This window comes from Strix uralensis, chromosome 5, assembly GCF_047716275.1.
Source record: "Strix uralensis isolate ZFMK-TIS-50842 chromosome 5, bStrUra1, whole genome shotgun sequence".
Taxonomy (NCBI): Eukaryota; Metazoa; Chordata; class Aves; order Strigiformes; family Strigidae; genus Strix; species Strix uralensis.
The window spans coordinates 55371868-55395356 of record NC_133976.1 but is presented as its reverse complement, the minus strand read 5'-3'; the positions used below and the strand labels follow the sequence as shown (position 1 = coordinate 55395356).

Below are 23489 nucleotides of genomic sequence, written 5' to 3'. Positions count from 1 at the left end.
CCTCTCTGAACACCCTATTTATTCTTCATTTCCAGGCCCAGCCTCCTCTTTTCCCTGCCCCCAGATTAAAATTCCTGCTGCAGTAGCAATGAGGGGGTGCTTTCAGACATCTCTCTCCTCCTCTTTCCTATCTCTAATGTCTCCCACATGTTCCTTTCTTACTTTTCCCCCCAAAATCTCCCATTCTGAGCTACTTTCATGTCTGTCTCTTTCTACTGTGCTGCTCCACAACCTTTAAGAATCCTTGGCCGGGCTTTTGCTTTTTTGTTTCTCTTCATCTGTTCCCTTTTCCCCATTGTAAAAATATTGCAAACAATCCTCAAATCAAGCAAACTCATAATTTTGCAAAGGTGAAACACTGGTTCACATGACAGATGATGCTGTACACAGTATTTATTTGCTCCACTGCAGTTCACAGTTCAAATACATTTTCCCAACAATATACAGACAGACTCTTTATTCACAGTGGGGATGTGTGTGTGCGGGCAGGTTGAATTCACATTATGGAGGAGGTAACATCACTGCACTTGAATATCAGTTCTCTCACGAAGAATCTCAGGAGAGTAACTACTTCGGGTAACAGCTGCTCCACCTTTTCCAGCAAGGTGGTGGGAGACAGGAGGGAAGGGGCACTCCTGTTTAATCCTCATATGTTACTGGTCCTCACACTTTCAGTCCCTATTATGCAGCAGTATTAACTGACTATGTATTATAAACACTAACCCCTGTTTGGAGGAAAAAATGCCAGGCCTAGAGCCCTTGCTACAGTTGTGCTAATATATACAAAGCTATTTACACAAAAATACCCTTAAACATATACAAACTGTTCACAGGCTCTGACATTAAGAGAGCAGGGCCCAAGGACCAGCCTTGGGGCTTGCAGCTAATCCTGAAGGGCTGTCCTGGAAACTTTATATGGAGATGCAGGGACGGAGAAGGAGTGGTACCAAGAGCCCAGGAGAGCAAACCCATAGTAGATGTGCCCATCTGGAGGGAGGGTCAAAGTCCTGCCATCAGCTCGCCACTCACAGGGAAGTGTGGGGAGGCTGGAAGGGCACGTGCCAACAGAAGGACAGAGGAGTCCTTTGCAATCCTCATCTCACTCTGCCTAATGTCAAAGGTCAGACCTAGAAAGGCATACCAAGAAAACAGTTCCTATGTTGTTGCCCTGCACTGTGGGGAGCTGCTGGGGCACCAAAGTGGTTGCTTTTTATGTGGTCATTCCTATCACAAGAAAATTCATGTAGATGCTCTGCAACTACAACACAGGAGACTGAGCCTCTGAGAGAATCAGAGATCTGACCCTCTAAACTCTGAAGCAGTGGTGTGAGAATCAGCTTTGCTGTGACTGGATCTAGTGTGATCTTTACAGTGCTAGTGGGGATCTGCTGAGAATCTATCCCAGAAGGGCTGTGATGCATCTGCAGAGGGGGACTCAGCCTATTGGACTGCAGTGTGATGTTACAGTGACACTTTGGGTTCATAAAAAGCTTAGGGATGTACAGAAATAAGATGTGAAACTCTTGCTTCTACATCACCCACAAGAACCCATCCTGAACTTGGGAATGGGGAAAGAAATATACAAGTGCAAAGGCTGGCAAATGCTGTGGGGACCACCTTTCTCTAAATCAGGTAATTCAGCTAGAGAACTAGTTTGTTTGTGAGTTTGGGGACAGAATGGAGAAGAGAGCACAGGAAAGGTTGTAAAGAAGACTAGCCCTGCAGGAGCCAGCCAGAAGCTTCTCTCCAAAAAGACAAAGATTAAAGCAGGCGGTGTCCTTTAGCCACACCATTTGCCTTGAGTCATTATGGCCCACTCTAGGCCTATAGCTTGTTTGACTGCCTAGGAATACTGTTTGGACATAAAAAGGAGTGTCCTAAATCTCATTCATAAATTAAACATACAAAAAATATACATATATTGTATAAAGTGATACATATATATATATAAAACCTGTTTTTTTATATATATATATATATGTGCGTGTGTGTGTATATATGTATATAAATTCTAAATTCACATTTCCGTGTTACCTGGAAGGAAGCATGCAAGAACAGCATATGGAGGGGTGGACGCTGAACAAGGTTCCTCTGGTCTGCCTAGAACAAACCTGCCTCCAGCTGAAGAAAGGGGAAGTGCTTTTAGCCCCCATTCCCTCTACACAGCAGTCTTCCTGAAGATCCACAGAGCAGCTTCCTGTATTCCCCATACAGGCCACAGGTCCAACCAAAATCTGAGGAACCACCAGGCTACAGCTGGAGAAGGAAAGGCAAACAAAAACTAGAGCCAAAACTTATTATCATCCAGTCTGGTAGAGAAAAGTGGTAATTCACAGGTCAGCAACTGAACATGGGCACCACCATATGGAAGGGCCTTGTTTGCCCATGTTAAACAAATGATTTCTGTCCCACCTCTCTGTTCCCTCTGTGAGTCTCTCAGTCCCTTATGATCATCATCCCTGGTTCTTTCTAAGATCCCCCCTCCTTGTCCAACTGCCAAAGTACAGCTGGGCCTCTCAATCTGTCCAGTTTATGCCCAAAAGGGCATCCAGTCATCTTGCAAACAGTCACTTTGCATCCCACCAGTCTCTTTGCATCCCAAAGAGCACCTAACTGTGTCAGTAGGGAAGAGATCAAGTGTTTTCAAAGGTCTGGATTTCATTAGGGATTCCTGCACAATCTCACCTTCTGAGGAAAGTCAACAAATTTCAGCCGGGCAAGAAATCGCCTCACTTCTCCACGGCTGATTTTGGGAGTGGTGGTGTCCTTTAGCCACACCATTCGACCTTGACTCATCATGGCCCACTTCAGGCCCAGCTTGTTGACTGAGAGAAACCCTGGCTGTTTTTCAGAGGTTGCAGTTGTTGTCACAGTGATGTGAAATGCATCCTTCTGGAGATCGTTAATTCCAACTGGTCCACCAGAAAAGAACAAGAAAATATTGGTGAGGAGTAAATGATTATGTTTCTTACAAAAGAAATCTTACAGTCTTTACTCACTCAAAACATCCACTGGACTGAGGGTATATTCAGTCTGACTTTACAATTGCATGTACCTTAGTTAATTAGGGAAAATTATTTTAAGTTAAAAATTTTCCATGGAAATAAATTTAGATCAGAAATGAAAGGGTTTGGTTCCAGGTGATATTTTTGAGCTTGACATAGGAGATACACATATTTCAATAATGCAGTTCACTTTCAGAGAACTTTTCTTCCAACACCTATTAGCAGCTATTGTTTTACCTCTATAGAAGGGGAAACTGGTAAAGCATGGGCAACTCAGTTCACTCCAGTCACTGCAAAATGATCTGTACAGACCTCAGAAATCCCAATTTCTAACAAACCCCTCTAAAAATGATACTCTATCTGTTTTTGAGTGAGCTGTGTTTTTGATACAAACCCAATTAGATGTATCAGTATGTAGCAGCTTTTCTATGCTTCCTGGCCTACTGGACCCAGTGCTGGATGAACTGATATTTTATTCCACATCCTGCCATTCTCAATAGGCTGGCTGTTGGTTGAACTGCTTTAGAAAGAGCAAGGAAATCCAACAGGGACTCTACAATCTTGTATAGATGTTAAATCCAGATCTACTTTTCAATGAAAACACAAATTTAAATATTTTGGATTCTCCCTTTCAAAAGGAAAGAAGCAGCAGCACAAGATGGCCAACAAAGGCAGAAGTGTAACTGAGGTGACAGAGGGAAGCTTCATAGTGATTCTTCATGCACCACCTTAAACCATAAATAGCTCCATGGAAAGCAAGCAGTAAAACATGCTCTCTGGTGTAAAACATGTGTGAAATCAAACTTGGACCTTTCCTTGCTTAAACATGTGCAAAAAACTTGGTGGGTCTTTTATTTGCAAAGTAGTGGTTGGACAGCACCTTTTTTCAGGAAGAAGACGAATCCTACTTTCCATTGCCGTCCTATGTGTGGTGGACCTCAGGTGCTATCTTTAAAGGCACAACTACATCCCACTGTTTCTCACAGCTACCTCTACCTCCATATTTCTTTAAGCCTAGGTAGTTTCTCCTCCATTTGTACTCACCTGCTGAAGCAATGACTTTGTCTGTTGCATTGGTGAGGTCCAAAAGGACTGTAGGAAAAACAGGATGGAGGAGATAGAGGTGGTGCAGTCCTGGGCGCTCAGGTCTGGGACCGGGTTGCTGTTGGAACAAAGGACAGACAACAACGTTACAGCTGGCTAGCAAAGAGAAGTCTAGCTTTGCCAAAGAAATAAAGAAGTTTTCTGACACTGTGCTGTCTTTACATGGATCAAAGAATCAAAAACTCTATGGTTTTACAGAGACAAAATCCTGCAAAGTTTTTTTTCTAAAACAGATTTGCTCCACAACTTCTGTTAGGTAAGACTGAGATCTGGCTCTGTCAAAGCCAGCTTGACGGGCGAAGCTACAGTCTGGAAGTTTGAGGCTCCATGCTGACTTGTGTGCCTGCATGCAAAGAAGCAGCACTCTGGGGCTGGGAGCAAATCTGCAGGAAAAATATCTCCGTTTTGCAGAAAAAAACAAAATTAATGCAGAAAGTTTTGTTTTTTTGGGCACGAATTTTGTGTCAATAAAGCTTTCTGGTGAAGAATTTGCACACCAAAACTCCTGTGTTCAGTTTCAGAGAAGTCAGAGTGTCAAAGCAAGAGGAAAAGATGACCCTGACATACTTCTTATATGTCAGGTTTAAAGTTCAATTACGTTAGGAATAAAAGACAGAGACTGCATGTGCCTCACAGAGAAACCTCAAAGTGAAGAAAGGATGCTTGCTCACCAAACTTTGTAACACAGGCTGTGCTTCATCAGCCCAGAAGAGAAAAACAGACTTCTTGTCCAAAGTCATGACTGACAGTGCATCGAGTTGTTGCTTCTGCCACAGGAATTCCTGGTTCCAGACAGTGAGGCCAGATTTGCCATCTATCACCACCACCTCAAGGCAGGAAAGAGATCTAGCATTAACAGGTGTCCAGGTGTGGGCATACAGAAAGCCCCCTTGCAGTGGCATGGCCTGTGCTGTTCCCTTTCATGCCTGTGCCCACCCAGTGATAAGGGTCGGCCACAGAAATGGGAAGAGCAAGGAGCAGGGAATGATTGCCCCTTTCTACCCAACCTCCTTCACTCCTGTGCTGCCACTGCCCTTCTTGCCTTCAGTCATTTTACCTTTTTGTTCCCATCTCCGGTCTGTGCTTGCAGCATGAAGTCGAGAGTTTGGTCAGCACTGAAGTAACCTGGTACAGGCTGGCTGCAAATTTGGGAAAAGAAACACTCAGTCCCCTGGCAGAAAGACAGGGATTTCAGATGGAGGCAGCACAGTTGCTTTCATCCTCCATCCTGCCTAAAAAGGCAGGAATTGCCCTGCTAAGTAAGATCTTTCATCCACTCAGAACTGTTCTGATTGTCAGTAACCATTTGTTGGTGGATCAGAAAAGTGAAAAATGATCAAGCAGCCCATGGTGCTTGTTAGCCATTCTTCAGAGTCATCTGTGTGTGGGGCATCCCTTGCTGGCCTGTGTAGACATCTGTTTATCACCCTGTGACGTGACTCTGTATTATTCTTCCCTTAGCAGAAGAACCTGTACAGTTTTGCTACGGTCATAAAAAATTAGTCAGCCCTTTCAAAATGCATTGGTAGATTTGACCAGCTGAAAGCATATTTCCCAGGCTGCCTTAGCTGTAAGAAATGGCTCTTCATATACTCACCATCAATGTCAGCCCATGATTCTTTGCTTTCTTATTGCTGGTGGTTTTAAAAGCCTTTTTATAACCTTCAACAGTTTAAATGAAGTCCCCTCTCATCCTCTCTCTTCCAGGTGACATCACACTATTACTTGAATATCCCTCACTATAACTATTTTCTAACCATCCTGCTTGCCTTTGGTTTTCTGAGTCTTATCTCTGTCTTCCTTAAATTCACCACAGCTAGACACAAGGTTCTAAATAAGCACAAACGATTCCTTAAAATTCACAGAATCAGAGATTTTATGGCAAGACGGGATCATCAGAATATGTCCTCCCTCCTCCTGTTTATGACAGATTGCTGTATTTTACCCAATTAACCCAGCAGGCTGACTTTGACTAGATCTACCAGCCATAAGGTTTGCTACGGAAATACAAAGATAAGATGAATTCATCACTTCTCATGACAGTCAGTTCTAATGATTAATCTCACCCAAAGAAACATGCCCGCATTTTCATTTTCTTGAACACGAATGGCTTTCGCTCCAAGGCTCTTGTTCTTGATACAGATTAAAATGCCTGTTAACTCCTATTAATTACACATGCTTATGAACTCACTCTTGGGCTTCTCTGATCATATAAACCCACTGACTTAAATCTTCCATGCTAAGGCATTTTTTCCAGCCCTTTTCTCCATTTTTTTTCCAGCTTCTCCTTTAAAATGTGCATACCAGAATGGCTCCTGAACAGCAATGCCACAGTAGAGCAGTGGCTTGACTACTTATACTTACTACATCAAACAACATTATTTGCTTTACAGAACCAATGTTTTCAAGGCAGTAGCATGGGACACTCTCATATACTGAAAGCTCTCCAGTAGCAAAAGGAAGTAGTAGGTAGTCCTATCCTATGGGCACAAACTCAAAACCTCTCCTAAGGTGCTTCTTCTCATGTCCCTTACGGGTTACAGTCAGCAGCAGATATCACAAACTGAATGCAGACATACGTATTTTAGATTCTACCAATCAACTGAAAAATCCTCTGGGCACTTTCTCAAATGAACCAGAAGGCTAGTAATTATTCCTGTCCAACAGTAATCCCCACGGCAACCTGCTATTAATCCTCTCTCATCTGAAGCATCCATTTACAACACAATTTTCAACTGCTTACTCAATTTCATGGTCTCTGAACTTCACTCTTGTTTTATGACTACTGATTCTCCTTTATGGTTTTCCAGGAATCTTATCAAAAGTTATCTGGAAATGCAGCACATCTGCAGCAGCCAGGTTTTTTTTCTTGGTGACTGTTCTGAAAGAGCTGGACTCAGTCTGCCTGGCTGGAGTGGTGTGCCTGGGGCAGGTTTACCCAGGAAAAGGGGAACTCTCAGCTGGCTCTGTAAGGAACTGAGTTTCGGTTTGTTTGACTCTATGGTGACACCCCTGAGCTGAATTTGTCCCCCAGCCTGCGTTGCTTAAGCAGAACAACTCTAAGTCCTAAAAAAACCCCAAAAACCACTTAAATAAATGCTTGTCCACAACATATTCAGTCTACCAGGTTTCATCCTTCTTAACTCTGAGAAAACAGGCAGTTCAGGACTTAGCACAGTAGCCTTGAACAAGAATTGCTTTCATTATTTTTCAATGTCTATCTGGCAGCTCCTGTACATGTATTGTACTCGGTCCCAGGTCATGGAACCAGAAGAAACAGGGCTGGAGTGCAGCAACCCGGAATACTAGTTGCCCAGTGAGGTACGTTGTGGAGTCTCTGTCCTTGGAGAGATTTAAAACCTGACAGCACACAGCCCTGAGCAACTTGCTCTAGCTGGGCCTATCTGAGCAAGTAGGTTGGACTAGGAAATCTCCAGAGATACCTTCCAACCTCAACCACACTGTGATTCTGTGAATGGAACGGGTAAAACAGTTTTCAACCCTCTTGATTTGAACCCACCGAAACTTTCAATTCATTAGCCGGTTCATTCAGGAATCTCTTCTTTATAACTGATTTTACAGCACCTATGAACTGGCTTTGCTTAGTCAGTACACACTTACCCTTTAAACTAGACCCCAGACACATCCAGAAGTCTACAAACTCTGGGCCCAAAATACTTTTAGTCCATCTCCTTTCCTCATAGCACGCCCAACTAGCCATAAGCCATTCCTAAAGCCATTGCTTATGTTATCCATCAGCCCTCAAGAATGTGGACATTATCTGAATATCAAACTTAGCTGAATACCAATTTTTTTTGCTTAATGAAGTTCCAATGCCTTTTTCCTATAGGTGCTCTTGACAATCAGGTAACACTGAGCTGAGAGCTGCTTTCTTTCCTCTAGATAGCAAGAGGAAGCAATTTGTTTCCCATGCCATGCAAATATTTAATACTGGGCAAGCTGGAATTGCTGGTTATTATCAACCCATGAGATCTGGCAAATTACTTAATTTCCGTGTGTGAAATCAGAGGATGAGCAGTATTATTTTAAGGATTACATTTAGTATAGATGGTGTGCTGACTACCATCTGAGCGTTCATTTTCAACTTTCAAGGAACATTGAGATCTGTGGGCCATACTCAGGAACCTTCTCTAAATACTTAACATCACTAACGCAACCACTCCTCTCCACTGAGCTGGCAAGTAGCAGCCCTGGGCAGCAGACGGGCTGAATCACACACCAGTAATCCCCTGAATTCCAATGCCATGACATTCCCCTCACATCAGTGTTGGATACCTGAATCAAGCCCCTTATTTGTGATCACTCCCAAGCACACAGCTTGGGTTTCCAGCCTTCTGTTCCTTGCTCCCCCTGACCTCCTCACTTCCTCAACGATGCATCTGCACACCTCCAGTTCTTAGATATCTCTGCAGACTTGGAGAATTCAACTGCTTTCTAAGGAGCATATGTGCTTACAAGTAAAAGGCAGAAAATGATACAGGAAGAAATAGGACATAAAAACGTTCCCAGTATGTAACCTGCTGATGTTCTGCAATTCCAGGGTCCAGCGGGGCTCCAGGTCCTGTCCCCGCAGTAGGATCAAGCCCTCTTTGGTCGTGATGAGCAGGTTGCTGCAGTTTGTGTCAGGTGTCTTCATTGTCTGCAGGAAGTCAACACCCCCACTGGGACAAATGAAAAGCAGAGAGGAGATTCCGAGGCTTGTATCTGCACCAGCTGCCTGTTCACATGGGAATCCTACCTAAGACTTGAACTATTCTTGGAGAAGCCCATCTTTTCCCCAGTGTTGAAGTTTACTTTCATTGGGGTTCCTCAGTCAAGTGGGCTAAATTCAGGTGTGGGGTCTTCTGAACATCTTGAGTTACCACAAAAAGCATGAGTTTGAGAGTTCACATTTGTTCCCTCCCTTTATTCCTATCCAGGTTGATCTTGACCACAGTTTGGCAGTAAAGAAGAAGGAGGTAAGAAATCCCGGCTCACAATGCTGTACACAGACTGAGCTTCCCAAAGGGACTCCATTAGCTGGGAACACCATTTTTTTTTTCCTCCAGGTATATACAGCGGTTGAAAGAAAGGAACAAGGAACAGGAGAAACAAAGGACTCCCTTTTATCATACTCTGCACTTCTTTTGCTAGGACAACCACAGGACAGGGAGGAAACAATGGGTTCCCTAGAGTACTGTTACAACTGGACAAGGAAAATAAGGACAGTATTGAAGTAGAAGGGACCATCTCTAGGAGCACCAAGAAGTGCTTACCCTCCCCTTCCTCTACCAGCGGAAGCAAGATGACAAGTCCATCTCATACCTGTAAATGTCAATGAGCTCTGACAGGTTGACAGATCTGCGCTTTTCCCACTCCGGCTCCTCCTGCTGCAGCATTGCAGGAAAGCTGTCCCGGTTTCTGGCTTGGGTAAAGATATCCCTCAGGGCAACTGCTTGAACATTACCTGCCAGGAAGAGTAAAGATGAAGAGTCCTGCCTGCAAAAGTTAACTCCCTAGTAGTACAGAGGGTCCTTGGGACCACTGCAGTTGTGGTAGAAGGCAAAGAAATGCCCAGAGCTGGAACTTCTCTGGCATGATGTGCCTTTGTGAAATTTCCAAGGTATTCCAGGCTGGCAGGTATTGGTACTCCTGCTCTTTTCCACACCACAGCAGTGAGTCTTGTTTCCATGCCCTCTACTCCTAGCTTTTACAGCAGAAGGCAGGGAAGAAATATCGCAGGGATGCTCTGGGCCATTTTAGGTAAAATTAATGTTTTCAGTAAGGTGAAGTGATGGAGAGGCAAGATGCATCTTACCAAAACCAAACAGGATGTAGATGGCTCCTCGGCTGGTGATGTGGACTTGGGGGCCAATCACTTTCCCTTCTCCATTGGTGCTGTACCTCACAGACGCACCCAAAGCAGTCCCAGTCTTTCCTGACACCAAGATGAAAAACACATCAGGCTGCAAAGAGAGAGATGTAGAGATTTTTAGCAGTGCTTTCATGCACTTGTGCTCTCAGAATCTTCCCCAGTCCCTATAGCACAAAGCTCCATTGCTCTTTCCCCCCACAGCAAGGTCTAGCTAGTGATCCCTTTCTCTTTGCTCAGCCTAGCTTCCTGGGCATCTTACATTCATGCTTTTCTCTTGACTGCAAATGCATCAAAGATGGAAGTGACTTCAAAAACCTGAACTCTTCTAACAACGTTAATGCTAGAATTGTGGTGTGGGATGAGCATAGAGGAAATCTGCATGTGAATTAATCACACAAGTATTTCTTTTGGATAAGCTGAGTGGTCCTTTCTCCAGAGATCTATCTCAACATGGCTCCCTACATGGCTGCTAAACACTCGCTTCAAACCAAGCCTTCACTGAACAGGTAATTCTCAAGTCTCAGCCAGGGGTAAACAATGACCCTTCTGTTCATTCTCAGCTGACAAGAAATGCAGGTAGTGTCATTACTGCTTGAACTCACTGCTCTGACCTTTTGAAAGAAAAAGGGTGTGTTTCAGGGAAATCTAAGGGAATGAAAATTACGGGCTCTGGCAGCTCCTCTTACAGCCTTTCCACATCATGCTCCCTCTTCTTCCTCTAGATAGTCAAGGTTCTTTCAAACCTTGAGCAGAGATATGCTGTACCTGTGTCTCTTTGAGAGCCAGAACAACAATATCCCTAATCCCATCTCCATCTACATCTGGAAGAGTTGCAGCTGGTGCAGCCAGGATCCCATTTGAAAGGTGGATGGAGTTCAGTGTCCAGATGGTCTTGCCTGCAGGAAGAACAGGATGAAAAAGACTTGCAGCACTTGGGGAACCAAGGGTTCCACAAAACCTTGAAGGAGGGTGCAAAAGAGTTTGTATCCCCCGTTCTCTGAGAAGAGGAAAGAGAAACCTACAAACTGGGGCAAGCTGCAGTGAGAAGCAAAGTTCTTCCCCATCATTTTTTCAGATTGTCTTTGAGTCATTCCTCAAGTCCTGCTGTGCTTCCTTCTTAGCATCTCTCTAGGAAGACCTGAGCCCAAAACAATTCCTGAAATAGCAGAGAATATTAGAGGTTCACTCTTGGAAGGAGAACCTAAACGAAAGCGTTGCTCTGCAGGACAGCAGTTGTTTTCCTCAGCCAGCACTAAAGCCTGTAGGTAGATGCCAGGAAAGGGAACAGATGGGCAATTCTGATTTTCAAAGTGCAAATCTGTGTCTCAGTTAAATTCCCAGCAGCAAATAGCCACTCCAGCATGGCATGCTCACTCCACCTCAGGGTGAAAGCGTGTTAGCAGACGTGATGTCAAATGGTTCAGCAGTCCAGCATGGACCCAGCTGGAAACTCAGTAAAACCTGATTTGCAAATTGGCAAATAAACACCCAAAAAAAGGCAGAATGAAATTCAATGCTTTTACTTTTTCACGATTCTTTTGCCAACACTTCTGCTTTTTCAATCAGTTTGAAAATGCTTTGCTGCTGCTGCTGCTGTGTAGGATACCACTTTCCTCTGCATGACAAAGGAAACCAAAGGCCATACCTGCAAACACTTGCACACATTAACACTATTACTCCTTGTAAAGGAGACAGCCTATGGTCCTGACCATGCAAACAGTGTGTAAGTAAGCTGGTCCCTAAAAGCATTTGAAAGGTAAGTGCTGCTGCTCGTTGACTGGATCTGTCATTTAAACCCAAGGTTTCCTGTATATCTCCATTCTCTGTTCTGATTCCAAAAACATCCATATACCCACCTATGAATATTTCTGCCAGTGAATTAATGTGGTAGAACAAACAGCAATCAGTGAATGGAGGTGTACATGATCAAGAGATTAAAAATGCAATATTCATTCACATCTAAACAATTCTTCTATGGGCCTAATTTCTCTGGAAGGTTTCCTGGCTGTAGTACATGTCCTTATATAATTTCTCCAAGAACGGTGTTCAGCTTTTCAGTGCTGTTAGGTAGGTGCTGAGTTATACTAATAGCTCAGTTGATGAGAACAGACCTTACATATCCTTCATGCCATGGGGATGCTACAGGATAAGATTAACATTTGAAATGTTCTGAGATGGTAGGATGAAGATGCTGCCACAAAGCAGCAATGGTTTGGACTCTCTTATCCTGTGTAACTAGAAACTCATTAGTGTTACAGCCACCATGAAGTGCCAGCACTGAACCACTCATGCTTATTACTCTTTTAAAGAAAACAAAAAAGCAGTAGCGTATTTCTAGTACGCTGGGAGTTCACTCTACCTGTGGAAGCACTGAGAAGGCTGAGGAATTTTGATATTCCTGTAACAAGGCAGACAGGTTCTGCAGGTGTCCCCAGTGACAGCCCTTTGCACTGCACACTCCGAGTCTCCTCTGGAAGCTGGATGGACCACAAGGTGCTGCCATTCATACCAGAAAGGGCCACCACAGTTACGGAGGGCCTAGAGACACCTGGAAGAGGCAGGAAGAGAGAGTGAAATCCCTTGGCATCAGAGGCTATGCCCATGCTGCCTTTGGTCTTTGAGCTTGACTTCCAGCTCTAACTCCTAAAGCTGAGTGGCTCAAGCCAGCCACATCCATGCTGCATGAAAGCAAAGGTCAAATCCCACCTCATGGCTGAGTCCCTCTGCCTGCCGAGCCTAGCAGTGATCTCCAGACAAGCTGGGCTGTCAGCCAACAGCACAGACAATCATGGAGGTTGGACCTGAGCTCACAGCAAGAAACGTGGGCAACTGGGCATAGAGGAATCAAGATCCTGGGGACAGTTGTGCTGACTTCCTAATGTGAAATGTACTGCTGTCAAACCAGATTGATCCTTCTGATCCCCTCTACCTCATGACAACAGCTACCACCAAGGGGAAACCTTAAGTGACTCCCAAGCCAGATGTCACCTCCTGTGAAAGTCCCAGGTTGTTTGCAATTCTGGAGCAGCAGAAAGTGATTGGCAATCTGAGAGCTTTTTCCTTTGTTTTCCAAATGAGTTTTATTATTGTGAAAAACAGACTGAATGCAACTAATTGGTGCAATTCAGGGGTCTTTTCCTAACTCACTGGTTAGCACAAAATAATTGTAAAGAAGTAGTGTTTTATGCTGTTTCAATTGACTGTTGGCTCTGATTCCAAATGTGAGCTCAGCCTGCCCTCAGACATAATTGTGGTTACTGTAATTTCTACCTGGTATGCTCATATTGCAATTTAAGATGAACTCCCGTACATTTCAAAATAACAACAGTCCCAGCTGACTCCTGTCTTACTAGCAAAACAACACATGACCTGACTACACAAAGGGCATATCTGGGCCACTGGCTGAAAGCAAGTCTGAGCCCACTCTCTAAATCAAACTTACTCTCTTCTCAAACTGAAAATCATCTGGCTTATGTTAAGGGGTTGCCCCAGACCGAGTTGTTCTCTTCATTGGCTTGGCAGGGACCAAGAACAACTAACTCCTGAGTGCAGCTCACAGCTGTGTTGCGTACAAGCTGAAGAAACAGCTAACAACGTCATAGCTTACTCCATCAGGTACCTATCCCAAGCCTATCTCTACCTGACACTGTGTGAATGCTCTGAGCACAAGCTACAGCAGGGCTTATGTCCAGCTATGTAAGTTTAGGATTGTGATGGGCTTACATCTTCTTTAGTGTCTGCTTTTTGTCCTCCAGCATAGCTATAGCCCAGGATATGTAGCTAGGTATGACTAGTTCCATTCAGAGCATGCTGAGAAGTGTAAATATGTCTGCAATGAAAGATAAATACAATGTAACAGCAAAACACAGAATGCAAGGACAACCTCTACAAACTGGATGCAGCCGTTAGGGCAACAGTATCTCCCTCTCTCACTTTATTTTTTAACTTACTCTAGTTTTCTGGATACTGGTAGGTTTCTGTAAGACTTGCTGTGAAATACTCAGGGCCGTGCTTGGGCTATGGAGAAGCAGCATTTTCCCTATCCTCTATATTTTTATTACCCTACTCTTTGAAGAGCCAAGACATTTTGCTCCCACAAGAGTTCTCTTCAGGCTGTGCAATATATGCTCGCTCCCTGAATACGTCTCTGAGACTGAACCGATTCACGTAATCTCAGGTGATGCCAGGCAGACACAGTACAGCAGGCAGCTGGGAACCTCCGGGACTTCAGAAGCCCAGTGCAATAGGATGCCACCAGACTTGGCAGCCCCTGTATAACAGTGGCCAGTATCAGCAGGCTGCTGCTATGTTACCTGAGGGGTGCGAGTGTTAACAGAGAAAGCAAAAGCAGACAGGAGGAAGCAGCAGGGTGATACCTGCTAAACAGTCAGGCACAGTAGCTTCCCCACCATCAGCCAGTCTATTATTTGTGAATTAACAACAATTTGGAGGCTGGCAAGTATATAGAGTGACCTGGAGAAAAAGGCAGCAAGGTGAGGGTGTTTCCCGCAACACCAACCTACAGCTGCTCGAGAAAAGTCCATAATGCTTCCTGTTGGCAAGCAACTGGCTAGTTCAGAAGAACCAGAGCACTCTATCAGTCAGCTCTGCCATCACTGTTCCTGTCACCAACTACCCTTGTTGACTAGGACACTGAACCACAGATAAGAAAAGAGTCAAGACTCTACCACTGAATCTCATTTGTGACCTTTGTCAAGCCACTTCCCTTCTCCATGCTTCCATCTCTGTGCCTGTAAAATGGAGGTAGTTAGACCGAGCTCTTTTGTGAATGGGTCTGAGAGATAACAAGGGGAGAAAAAACCCCACCTTATTTCCAATTGCTATTTGTAGAGCAGTGCTTTCTGATCGCTTTATCTGTGCCTCCAAACCAAATGTGCACAAATATAGTACAAAGAGGTGGACTTGCCCCAAGATGAGATAAGGAGAAATAGATGATGTTGACCCAACACGTATGGGAGCACAGGCTTGCAGTGAAAATTATAAGCAGCATGACAAAGCACAGGCACAGTACACCACCCATTTTAAGGAACTCTGAAAAAGAGCAATGCAGTGGATTTACAGTGACAGGAACTCTTCCCATGCATAAGACAAACATACAAAGGTCTGTACTGGCATGTACAGAAAGAGGAATGGAAAGGAACTGCAGTGCTTACCCATGACACTAGCATTCATTAAGGCAGTGAAGACAATGATGATGTCAGGGAGCCCATCACCGTTCACATCACACAGCTCCAGTGGGGATAACACACCACCTGAAATAGTCACAGAGAATCACTGCACTGTTGTCAAAAAGGCCATCCAGCCCATTTTCCACAGTGGGAGAGGAGGGCTGGTTCAGAAAACAGAATCATGGACAGCCAAGCTTCACAGAGTCTGCTAGGGCTGCTCCCACCCATGCCAGGCAGCTCACATCATGACAAGATTTTTCATTGCATGTAAAGACAGAAATATAGCATCTGGGGCACAGAAAGGAAAGGCAAAAATGGAGGACCTAACAGAAAAAGATTTCTGCTTACCACTTCACTTTCTGATGTGATGTGGGAGCTACATATCTTATGAAAGGCTTAGATTTGGAAGCCAGCGGCAGAAAGCAAGGAGGGAGAGACATATCTAGACCTGGTAGAAATTATTTCACAAACCACTATTACTTTACTGCAGAATGTATAGGATGACAAAAGATCTTGAATGTTGTTATATGGATTCAAGCAGGACAAGAAGACAAAAGAGATAAGGTTAGTTAAGCCAGTCAGAAGACACAAAGACTTCTATCCTTCTCCTCCCAAACACACCCACACACTTCAGTGTGGAGGTGCTGGTGAAATCCAGGATGTAGAGAGGGAAGTGCTATGTTTTAAAGTGGGCTGGGCCATCTCCATCTGAACAGAGCACACCATCCGAACAAAAAAAGGCAGGATGGGAGAAGAGTCAAAATGGGTTTTGGTGTTGACAGAAACAAGATTTTGTGGCACTGTTACCTACTGATGCCAGATCTCACAGGCCTCAGCTTGAAGAGTGAGCAGGACACAGCTGCCTGACTATTACCTCGGAGCATCTGCAATGGTGAGGAAGGGCCTCTGCTCCGACCTGGCTCTCCCAGATAGGTCTCTCCCGCTGATGCCCAGCCTGGGAGCTGCCACCTCCCCCATGCCAGATGCTGTTCTTGGGGCTTTCTCACCTGCTCCCTGACCTAGGTTGCGGTTCCAGGTGTTATGCAAGTCTCTAGGGGGACAGGGAATTAGAAATGCGCACACCAACACAAGAATCATCGAGATCACCACAGTGAGCAAAAAGATCGCTGTGCGCAGGTATGGCATGAGGGAGGGAGCAGCCTTCTGCTCCAAACTCCCAGCCGTCTCTGCAGGATAACCCTCAGGCGCGCTCTCTGACGTGTGCTGCTTTGTCATCCCAACCTCCACATCAGAGTCAGGGTCCTGCACCTCCTCAGGGGGGCTCTTCCCATTCTTGACCCCCCCATTCTTCTGGATGTTGAGTACCAGGTCATCTTCACTTTCATCACTGTCAGCCTGAGTGAGGGGATCATACTCCCCAAGGTCCGGGCTCTTCTTTCCTGAGGACAGAGATGGAGAGAGACAGTAAAATATGAGTTCCTTGCTTTTGCAGGATCTCAGTGGAGAAAAGTCTGCAGTGGAGAGTGATATAGAAGGGACAACAGCATAGTCTGGATTTTGGATGGATCCAAGTGAGAGATGTGAGAAAAAAGCCAGGGTCTGTCCATGTTTCAGGGTAGCAGCTGCGGGAAAAAAGATGCCAACAGTTTACTTCCCCAAGATAAAGGTATATATATATTATATATATACATACACACACATGTATGTGTACATATATGGAATTCATGGCTGATTTAGTTCTAATACTTTCCTGTTTGGTAATGAGACACACTGACATGAAGTCATGCTTAAGACTCTGAATACCTAAACTGCAGCACTCTCTTGACTTCAGACTCTGAACTCCTTTAGCATTTGCCAGCCTCTAACCCTGACACAGCCCCTCTCCACTTGTAGTCTTTGTTCTCTGAGGGGGCCTCCCTCTGCAACTCATTTTTTCCCTCCTTCTCCTGGACCAGGCAGCACTGCTGCTTTCTAGTGTGTCACATCTGCTGTCCTGTTTTGTGAGGGATAGAAGGGATAGTGCATGGATTCTCTGCAGTGCTGGAGTGCAACTCCCTGAAGATGAGGGCAAAGTGACTTTGTCCTTTCAGGCAAATAACATGCTGGTCTCTGGAAGGGATCAGGGCTGCCCCTCTGAGACACCACCTTCTCTGCATGGCTCAGCACTGCGAGAAGGAGTGCTCCAGACCCTGCAGTAGGAAACCACAGTGCTCCTGCGCTGTTCCTGCTGTCACCAGAGCTGACAGCTTGTGCTTGGCATTGCCAAGATAGATAACTTAGTACTGATGCCTTCAGGTGGTGGTACAAGAAAGTAGCTTAGCTTTAGGCATCTCCCCCACAGATGCCTGCCACATGGACAACTTCTCCCCCAAGTCCTAGACAGCCGCAGGGAGTGTGACAAGGGCAGGTGCAGAGCCTGGTTGTACATCCTGGCGTATGGCCAGGGCCATCTGCTTATGGGGGCAGCCAAGATCATGCAGACTCACTGCTCTGAACTACGAGTGGAAGATCACGTCTCAGGGAGCTGCCCTGCGCCACCAGGCTGGGCATGTAGCCATGGTCACCGCTCCGATGATTGCAGGATCTCAGCCTATTTCTCTCTCTCTCTCTCTCCTGTTCCAAGGTGGGACTTTGCTCTCCCAGATATTTGCCTCATTTCCCTTTGCCTAAAGCTGACCGGAGACAGGAGCTAACTTGTGCCCGAAGATGCTTGAAGTGATACATGCAAGGCATAAATAATAAGCAAAAACACACAAGCTGTAACCACTCTCAGACACTAAGATTATGAGAAGGCTTTACAGAGCGGAAGTTTAGGGGTGTTTCATGATTATTCTTCCTGCATAAGATAATATGCCTTACTTCTGGTTTTCCTGTTAAAGGCAGACTCACAGTTACAGACATATTGTAGTACCTAGTTAGTGCAACAGACCTATTTTGCATCATCTAGAATATATTTTGCAGCACATGCATCTCATTTCTATTTCATTTCTTGCCCCACAAAAGGATCTTCACTCCGCCTTCCTGTACCACTTATAAATGGTATTCAGTGTCAATTTTAGGATTTAAGAAAAACTCTCAATCCCACTAAAGGCCAGATGCCCCACACTAAGTGGAGCAGCCAGGACAACCCATTCACACTGAACAGAGGGAAATAAAGATATCCAGCGAGATCACAGATCTAAGTAAGACCCTTTCGTTTTGAACTAGGAGCTTCTACAAAAGATTCAAGTCAAAACAATCTGGGGCATATACACACTCCAAAAAGCTGTTCCTTCTGGAGGTAGAGCACCCAGCTAAAGCTACTACATTCCTATGAGACGGTCCTGTGCATCCCTGTGAGACACTACATTGTTTCACATAGATCTGTTCTAAACATGAGTTCAAAGTGTGGGTTTTTCAGGAAGTCTTGACAACCTTGGCTCCATCCTGTGAGCAGCACAGAAGGCCACTGACCTTGGTGGCACACAGCTCTCTGCTCTGAGATTGCAGTGACAGTGCAGTGTGAATTTCCCAGATCTCTATACACAGGTGCTGACAAGTTGCTGAAAGAGTACTCAGCAAAAACAAGAAATTCCAGAGAGGACTTGCTGGCAGGGTATTTGCAGCGTCTCACTACAGATCCAGATGTGCCAGTTCAAGCCAGGTCAGAGTGATATGAAGAGCAAATGGTATTTAGCCTGGGAAGTCAAAGTTGGACAGTTATGTTAACCAGACAGCTCCTAGTTTTGGAAACTGGTGTGCTTTGAGTAAAACAACTCAACAGCATACCTACATTTTGGATATTCTGTGATTTGTTTAATTATTTTAATTCCAGACAGTCAATGCAGAAGACTGAAACCTGTCTTGGGGCAACTAAAAGCATTGATGGGAATGAGCATTATCTGGAACAGTTTTCTGGATCTCTAGGAGAGAGAAAGAATCTCAAAACTATGGCTTACCCACTCCTTGAACTAGCAAGGATTGAGATGTTGGCAACGATCTCTAACAGGAACACCCTTCCTGCTGAGAACCACTGATCAGAGGCTAGAAAACAGCTACTACACAGTAATGACTTACATCTTTTGGTGATCTACATAGGAAAGGATCTACTGAGTTATAGGAGACCTATAAAGCAGATAGCTGCTCAGTCTTATTTCATGTCTAAGCCTGACCAGGAACCAGAAACTGGCACTCCTCCCTATCTTTCCTCAAAATGTTAGTTGGCACTCTCACAATGTGCAGCCACTCAGTAGAGTCAGGCATAAAATGTGCTGCTGATTTTTTTTTAAAATCAAAAGGAGGGAAGACATGACTCTTTAACAAAGAGTGTTAGAGCACTCATATAGCTCATGGGAAATCCAATTGCATATCTAATCTCAGAGGATTCAAACGCTCATCTCCCACTGTTCAGAGAGAGCCGTAACAATTGATCTACAGATGTTTTGGGAACGCATCTGGAGGGCTGGCGAGGACGTGCTCAGCCCAGCCTCCTGAGGCTGTTCTGTGGTGCAGAGAATACGTAATATATGATTCACCTGACTGGAGAGAGAGCAGAAGGAATGTGAGTCTTCATCTGAGTTTTAGGTCACTTGCTGTGGGAAGGAAGGATACCACACCTAGCTTTCACTAATCACTCCCAAATGATTTTTCAACAGAAAAGCATGAATAGAGAGACAAACACCAGTAAAGAATGTGTGAAAACGAGGGTAATCTCAGAGCATTTAGAGAATTATGATTTACTGAGAAGTGCTCCACAAGTCAAATTCTTTCCTTTCTGGTCAACAACAAGGCTTAGGCTGGGGAAAGACAGTTTGTCCACCAAGAGAAAGCTAAAACTGCCTATGTTTCAAGTGATCAACTGTCAGAAAACCCAATACTCCCATGCGGTTTTCAGCTTTCTATTGTGGAAGTAGAAATGCTAAGACCCAAGTCAGCCGCTTGGTCAAACTCTCACCCTATCTCCTGAAATGATAATCACTGCTTAATCTTCATGATAAATTAGTCCCTGTGCTAAAGAAAACAGACTCCAGACCTACCTTGAGCAGTTCTGTGGCCTTGCATATGTAACAATCTGTATAACTCATATCTTGTTATCTATCATTATCTGCATAGCAACAGTGTATATAAACCTTGCATCCACTTTACAGGGACGGAGTTCATATCAGCAGCTGTTTTCTTTCCTACAGGTATAGTAAATAAACTACTTCTGTTCTGACCCGCTCTAAATTGTATTCCATTTTTTTCCACGGCATCAGTGATAAAACAGAGGTTCCCAGTCAGTGGCCTGTGGTTGCAAACAATCTGAGGAACTGTTGCTTGTGGTCTGTGGCTAAATTAATGGTCATGTTGCCCTGGATTTTTTTTTTTCAGCCACTGGAAGAAAAAGCAAATACTGAAGAAGGAGGTTTTCAAAGGCAGAAGAGAGAAAAAATGCCCCAAACTTATCAACTTTCAAGGGCAGTTGGACTCTTAAACTGCACATGACTCTGAAAATCCCCTGTGCATTTGCCTAATAGTAGTTTTTGCACAAGAAGCTCTTGCAGTTATTGCAGTGTAGAATGTGACCTCTCGAAGAAGAAAAGATGAATCACGTGATCGTGATCTGGAAAGGAGGCATCTCTGAGGTGATCTGTGTTGGAATCAGGTCCCACTCATAATGAAATACCATTTCTAGTGCTGATGGCTTGAAAGATATTCATTGTAATCTTTTTTTCTGGTTTTGACTTACTGGAAAGGCTTTTCTTTGCACTCACTGTGGAGTAAAAGAGCAGATCTTGGACTTTAGAAGAGTACAATTTTCAGTGTGTTCTTCCAATTATGACATACTGGTTCCAGTATCTTTTGTACTCGCTTCATGTTCTGTTTATTTTTCATTTTTTTCCCAGCTGGCAGGCACCAGTCACCGGGTACTGCAGACATATCTCTAAGTCCGTGGGGAGACAAGTTACCACATATAGACATAATTAATTTAACGAGATGCAGCAGAAAAAAACAGCTATAGCAATAGGCTTTCTGCTTTCTCATTGCTGGCTGCATTTTTCAAGAGTTAACTACACAAACAAGGCATGATATATACAATTTAATCTAAGGACTGGTGCAAGGACTGTTTTCATAACTGTGGTTGCAAGGCCTGTGCTTTTTTCCAAATCAGTGCCTCCCAACAGCAGCTATCAAATAGAATACGCTGGTTCGAGAGGTCCAGAAGAGATCTGTACTTGCTATTGTACAGTTCCCCAGTGGTCACAGCCCAATGCCCACCAGTTCGCACTTTTCCTAAAGAAACTCCATGTAAACTGTGTTCCTTCCCATTGAGACAAACATATATATATACACAACCAGGAATAAATTGATTAGTAAACAAAACTTCTTTGAATGAGATCTAACAGACACGACATAAACTAAAAAATAATGAGTTCTGGTATGGGTTACTAAAATCTGATGGGAAGGGCCCTGAAGACATTACAGTGATCTTCACGGACTGATGGAGGAGGAAAGTATGACCTGCCCACTGAGTACAGCTTCATAGAGTGGGGTACTGCAGGACCATAGTAATGCATGGTGCCAGGGAGCAGCCCTCCCTCAGCAACACACAGCTGGGCCCTGTCTCCGTCCCATGGCTGTCCCAAAGGTAAGACATGGTCAGGAGAGGCAACTGCTGTGGAAGGCAGCAAAGCTGAGCCATATGAGCATGTGGACTAGACCCAAATAAGATGTGAACAGCACGTGGCAATAATGGGATAAGGTTGTGAGGCTATAAGAGCACAAGAATATTTATAAAATTACAGAGGCTGTTAACATGTTTTAAAAGGCTTTAAGGACATTGTTTAACCACAAAAAAGTAGCCATTCTTGATAAAGCAGAATTTACAGCTTTAGCATTGACCTATTTGCTGATTGGAGGAATAAGAAAACTCAGAAAACCCCAGAACCAGTTTAAGACGGAAGAAGACATAATAACCACTACCCTAAACCACAGCCGCAGAAAAAGGAAAAGAATGAACCTGCCTAGAGACAAGAGAGAGGACCCAATGAGGAATAAGATGATGCCAGATCCGAATGTTATTATTGGAGCAAAAGGTGTGTGCAAGGCGTGTGAAGAGCACATGAGGGGCTGGTGCATAGATTATAAGGGCATAATTGCCCAGGGGCTTTTTTTTCAGGGTCCCTCTCCAGAGACATCCAGCACGAGCCGTCCAAATTTGTACACCACAGACAGAATAAATTACGCTTTTATTTCAAAGGCCTTGACTTAGAGACTCAACTTTAAGAAACCTAGGACCAAACCCGAGGAAAAAACCTTTTCCTTCAACACAATGAGGCACTTTCCCATTGGGTTAACGCAGCCAGGTGCATTGGCACCGTGTCCAGTCCATCCAACAGCAACTAGCACACTCTCATGATCTGGTTTCGCAATGTATTTTCACTCCCTTTTAATCTCCTCGCTGAAAAGAACAGTTGTTGGATGGCTGCTCATTGCCTTATCTTTGAAAGATCTGGTTCTCAGACACAATAGTCCCTTATGCTTGAATATCCTTTCATCTCCTCGAAGATCTCTGGCTGGAAGGTACGCAGAAGTGGTAGGCAGACTTTAAACGTTTATCTGGGTAATTGCAGTGGCACTTACCGAACTCCTGGCCTGACTTTTGGGGGTAAAACCCGGCAGGAGTGGATCAGAGAGGGACTAACGCTTTCTCGCGGTGGTGGCAGTTGTCTTGAGCCCTGTGCCCACTCCTGCGCGGCCTACGGGACCTGGCGCCTCCTCCCGCGCAGTCCCGGCCCGGCTCCTCATAGGGCCGCGGCCAGGCCCAGGCCCCCCTCCACCACACACGACGCCCTCGGGCCCCAAGGCGCAGTCCTGTCCCCTGCAGCCCTCCCTCCGCCACGGCACCCGAGCAGAGGCCGCCGGCCCTCCCCGCCTCCTCGCCTGAGCCCCCAGGACGGCCGGGCCTCGCCCCACATCACCATAGCAAGACACCCCACCACCCCCAAGCAACGGCAACCGCGCCCCCCCGCCGCCGGCCACAGACTAGGACGTGGCTGCCTCAGCTCGTACCGGCCCGGCTCTCCCTCTCTCCCTCCCACAGGTGCAGACCCCTTACCCGGCAGCTTCAGCGCCCGTGAGAGCACCGTAGCCATGCTGGCGAGGCGCAGTGCGCATGCGTGTCACCCGCCCTCTCCGCGCCTTCCCGTGGCCTGCCGGGAATTGTAGTTCTGCGGCAGTGGAGCCCCACCCCACGCCTCCAGGGTGGCGGGCGCCCGGGGGCCGCCTCGCTCCTCGCCCGCGCGGCCTCACTCTGCTGGAGAGAGGGGTGGCGGGGAGCAGCCCCGGGGGTCCCTGTCACGAGGAGCTGCGGGTGAGGGCCGCTCGGTGGGCAGC

The 23489-nt window shown here is 45.3% G+C and overlaps 1 protein-coding gene across 1 annotated transcript; it reads right to left on the bottom strand.

Annotated features, from left to right (window-relative positions):
- Positions 1 to 378: 378 nt before the first annotated feature.
- On the bottom strand, positions 379 to 23290 carry FAM234B (family with sequence similarity 234 member B). The gene is made up of 13 exons (XM_074870953.1): positions 23212 to 23290; positions 16181 to 16573; positions 15159 to 15257; positions 12344 to 12532; positions 10750 to 10880; positions 9928 to 10075; positions 9435 to 9576; positions 8648 to 8791; positions 5167 to 5248; positions 4781 to 4936; positions 4050 to 4167; positions 2686 to 2912; positions 379 to 2256 (listed from the first exon to the last, which is right to left on the bottom strand). The coding sequence occupies exons 1-13, from the start codon at positions 23246 to 23248 to the stop codon at positions 2251 to 2253; spliced, it is 1872 nt and encodes a 623-aa protein (XP_074727054.1). The 5' UTR covers positions 23249 to 23290; the 3' UTR covers positions 379 to 2250.
- Positions 23291 to 23489: the final 199 nt, after the last annotated feature.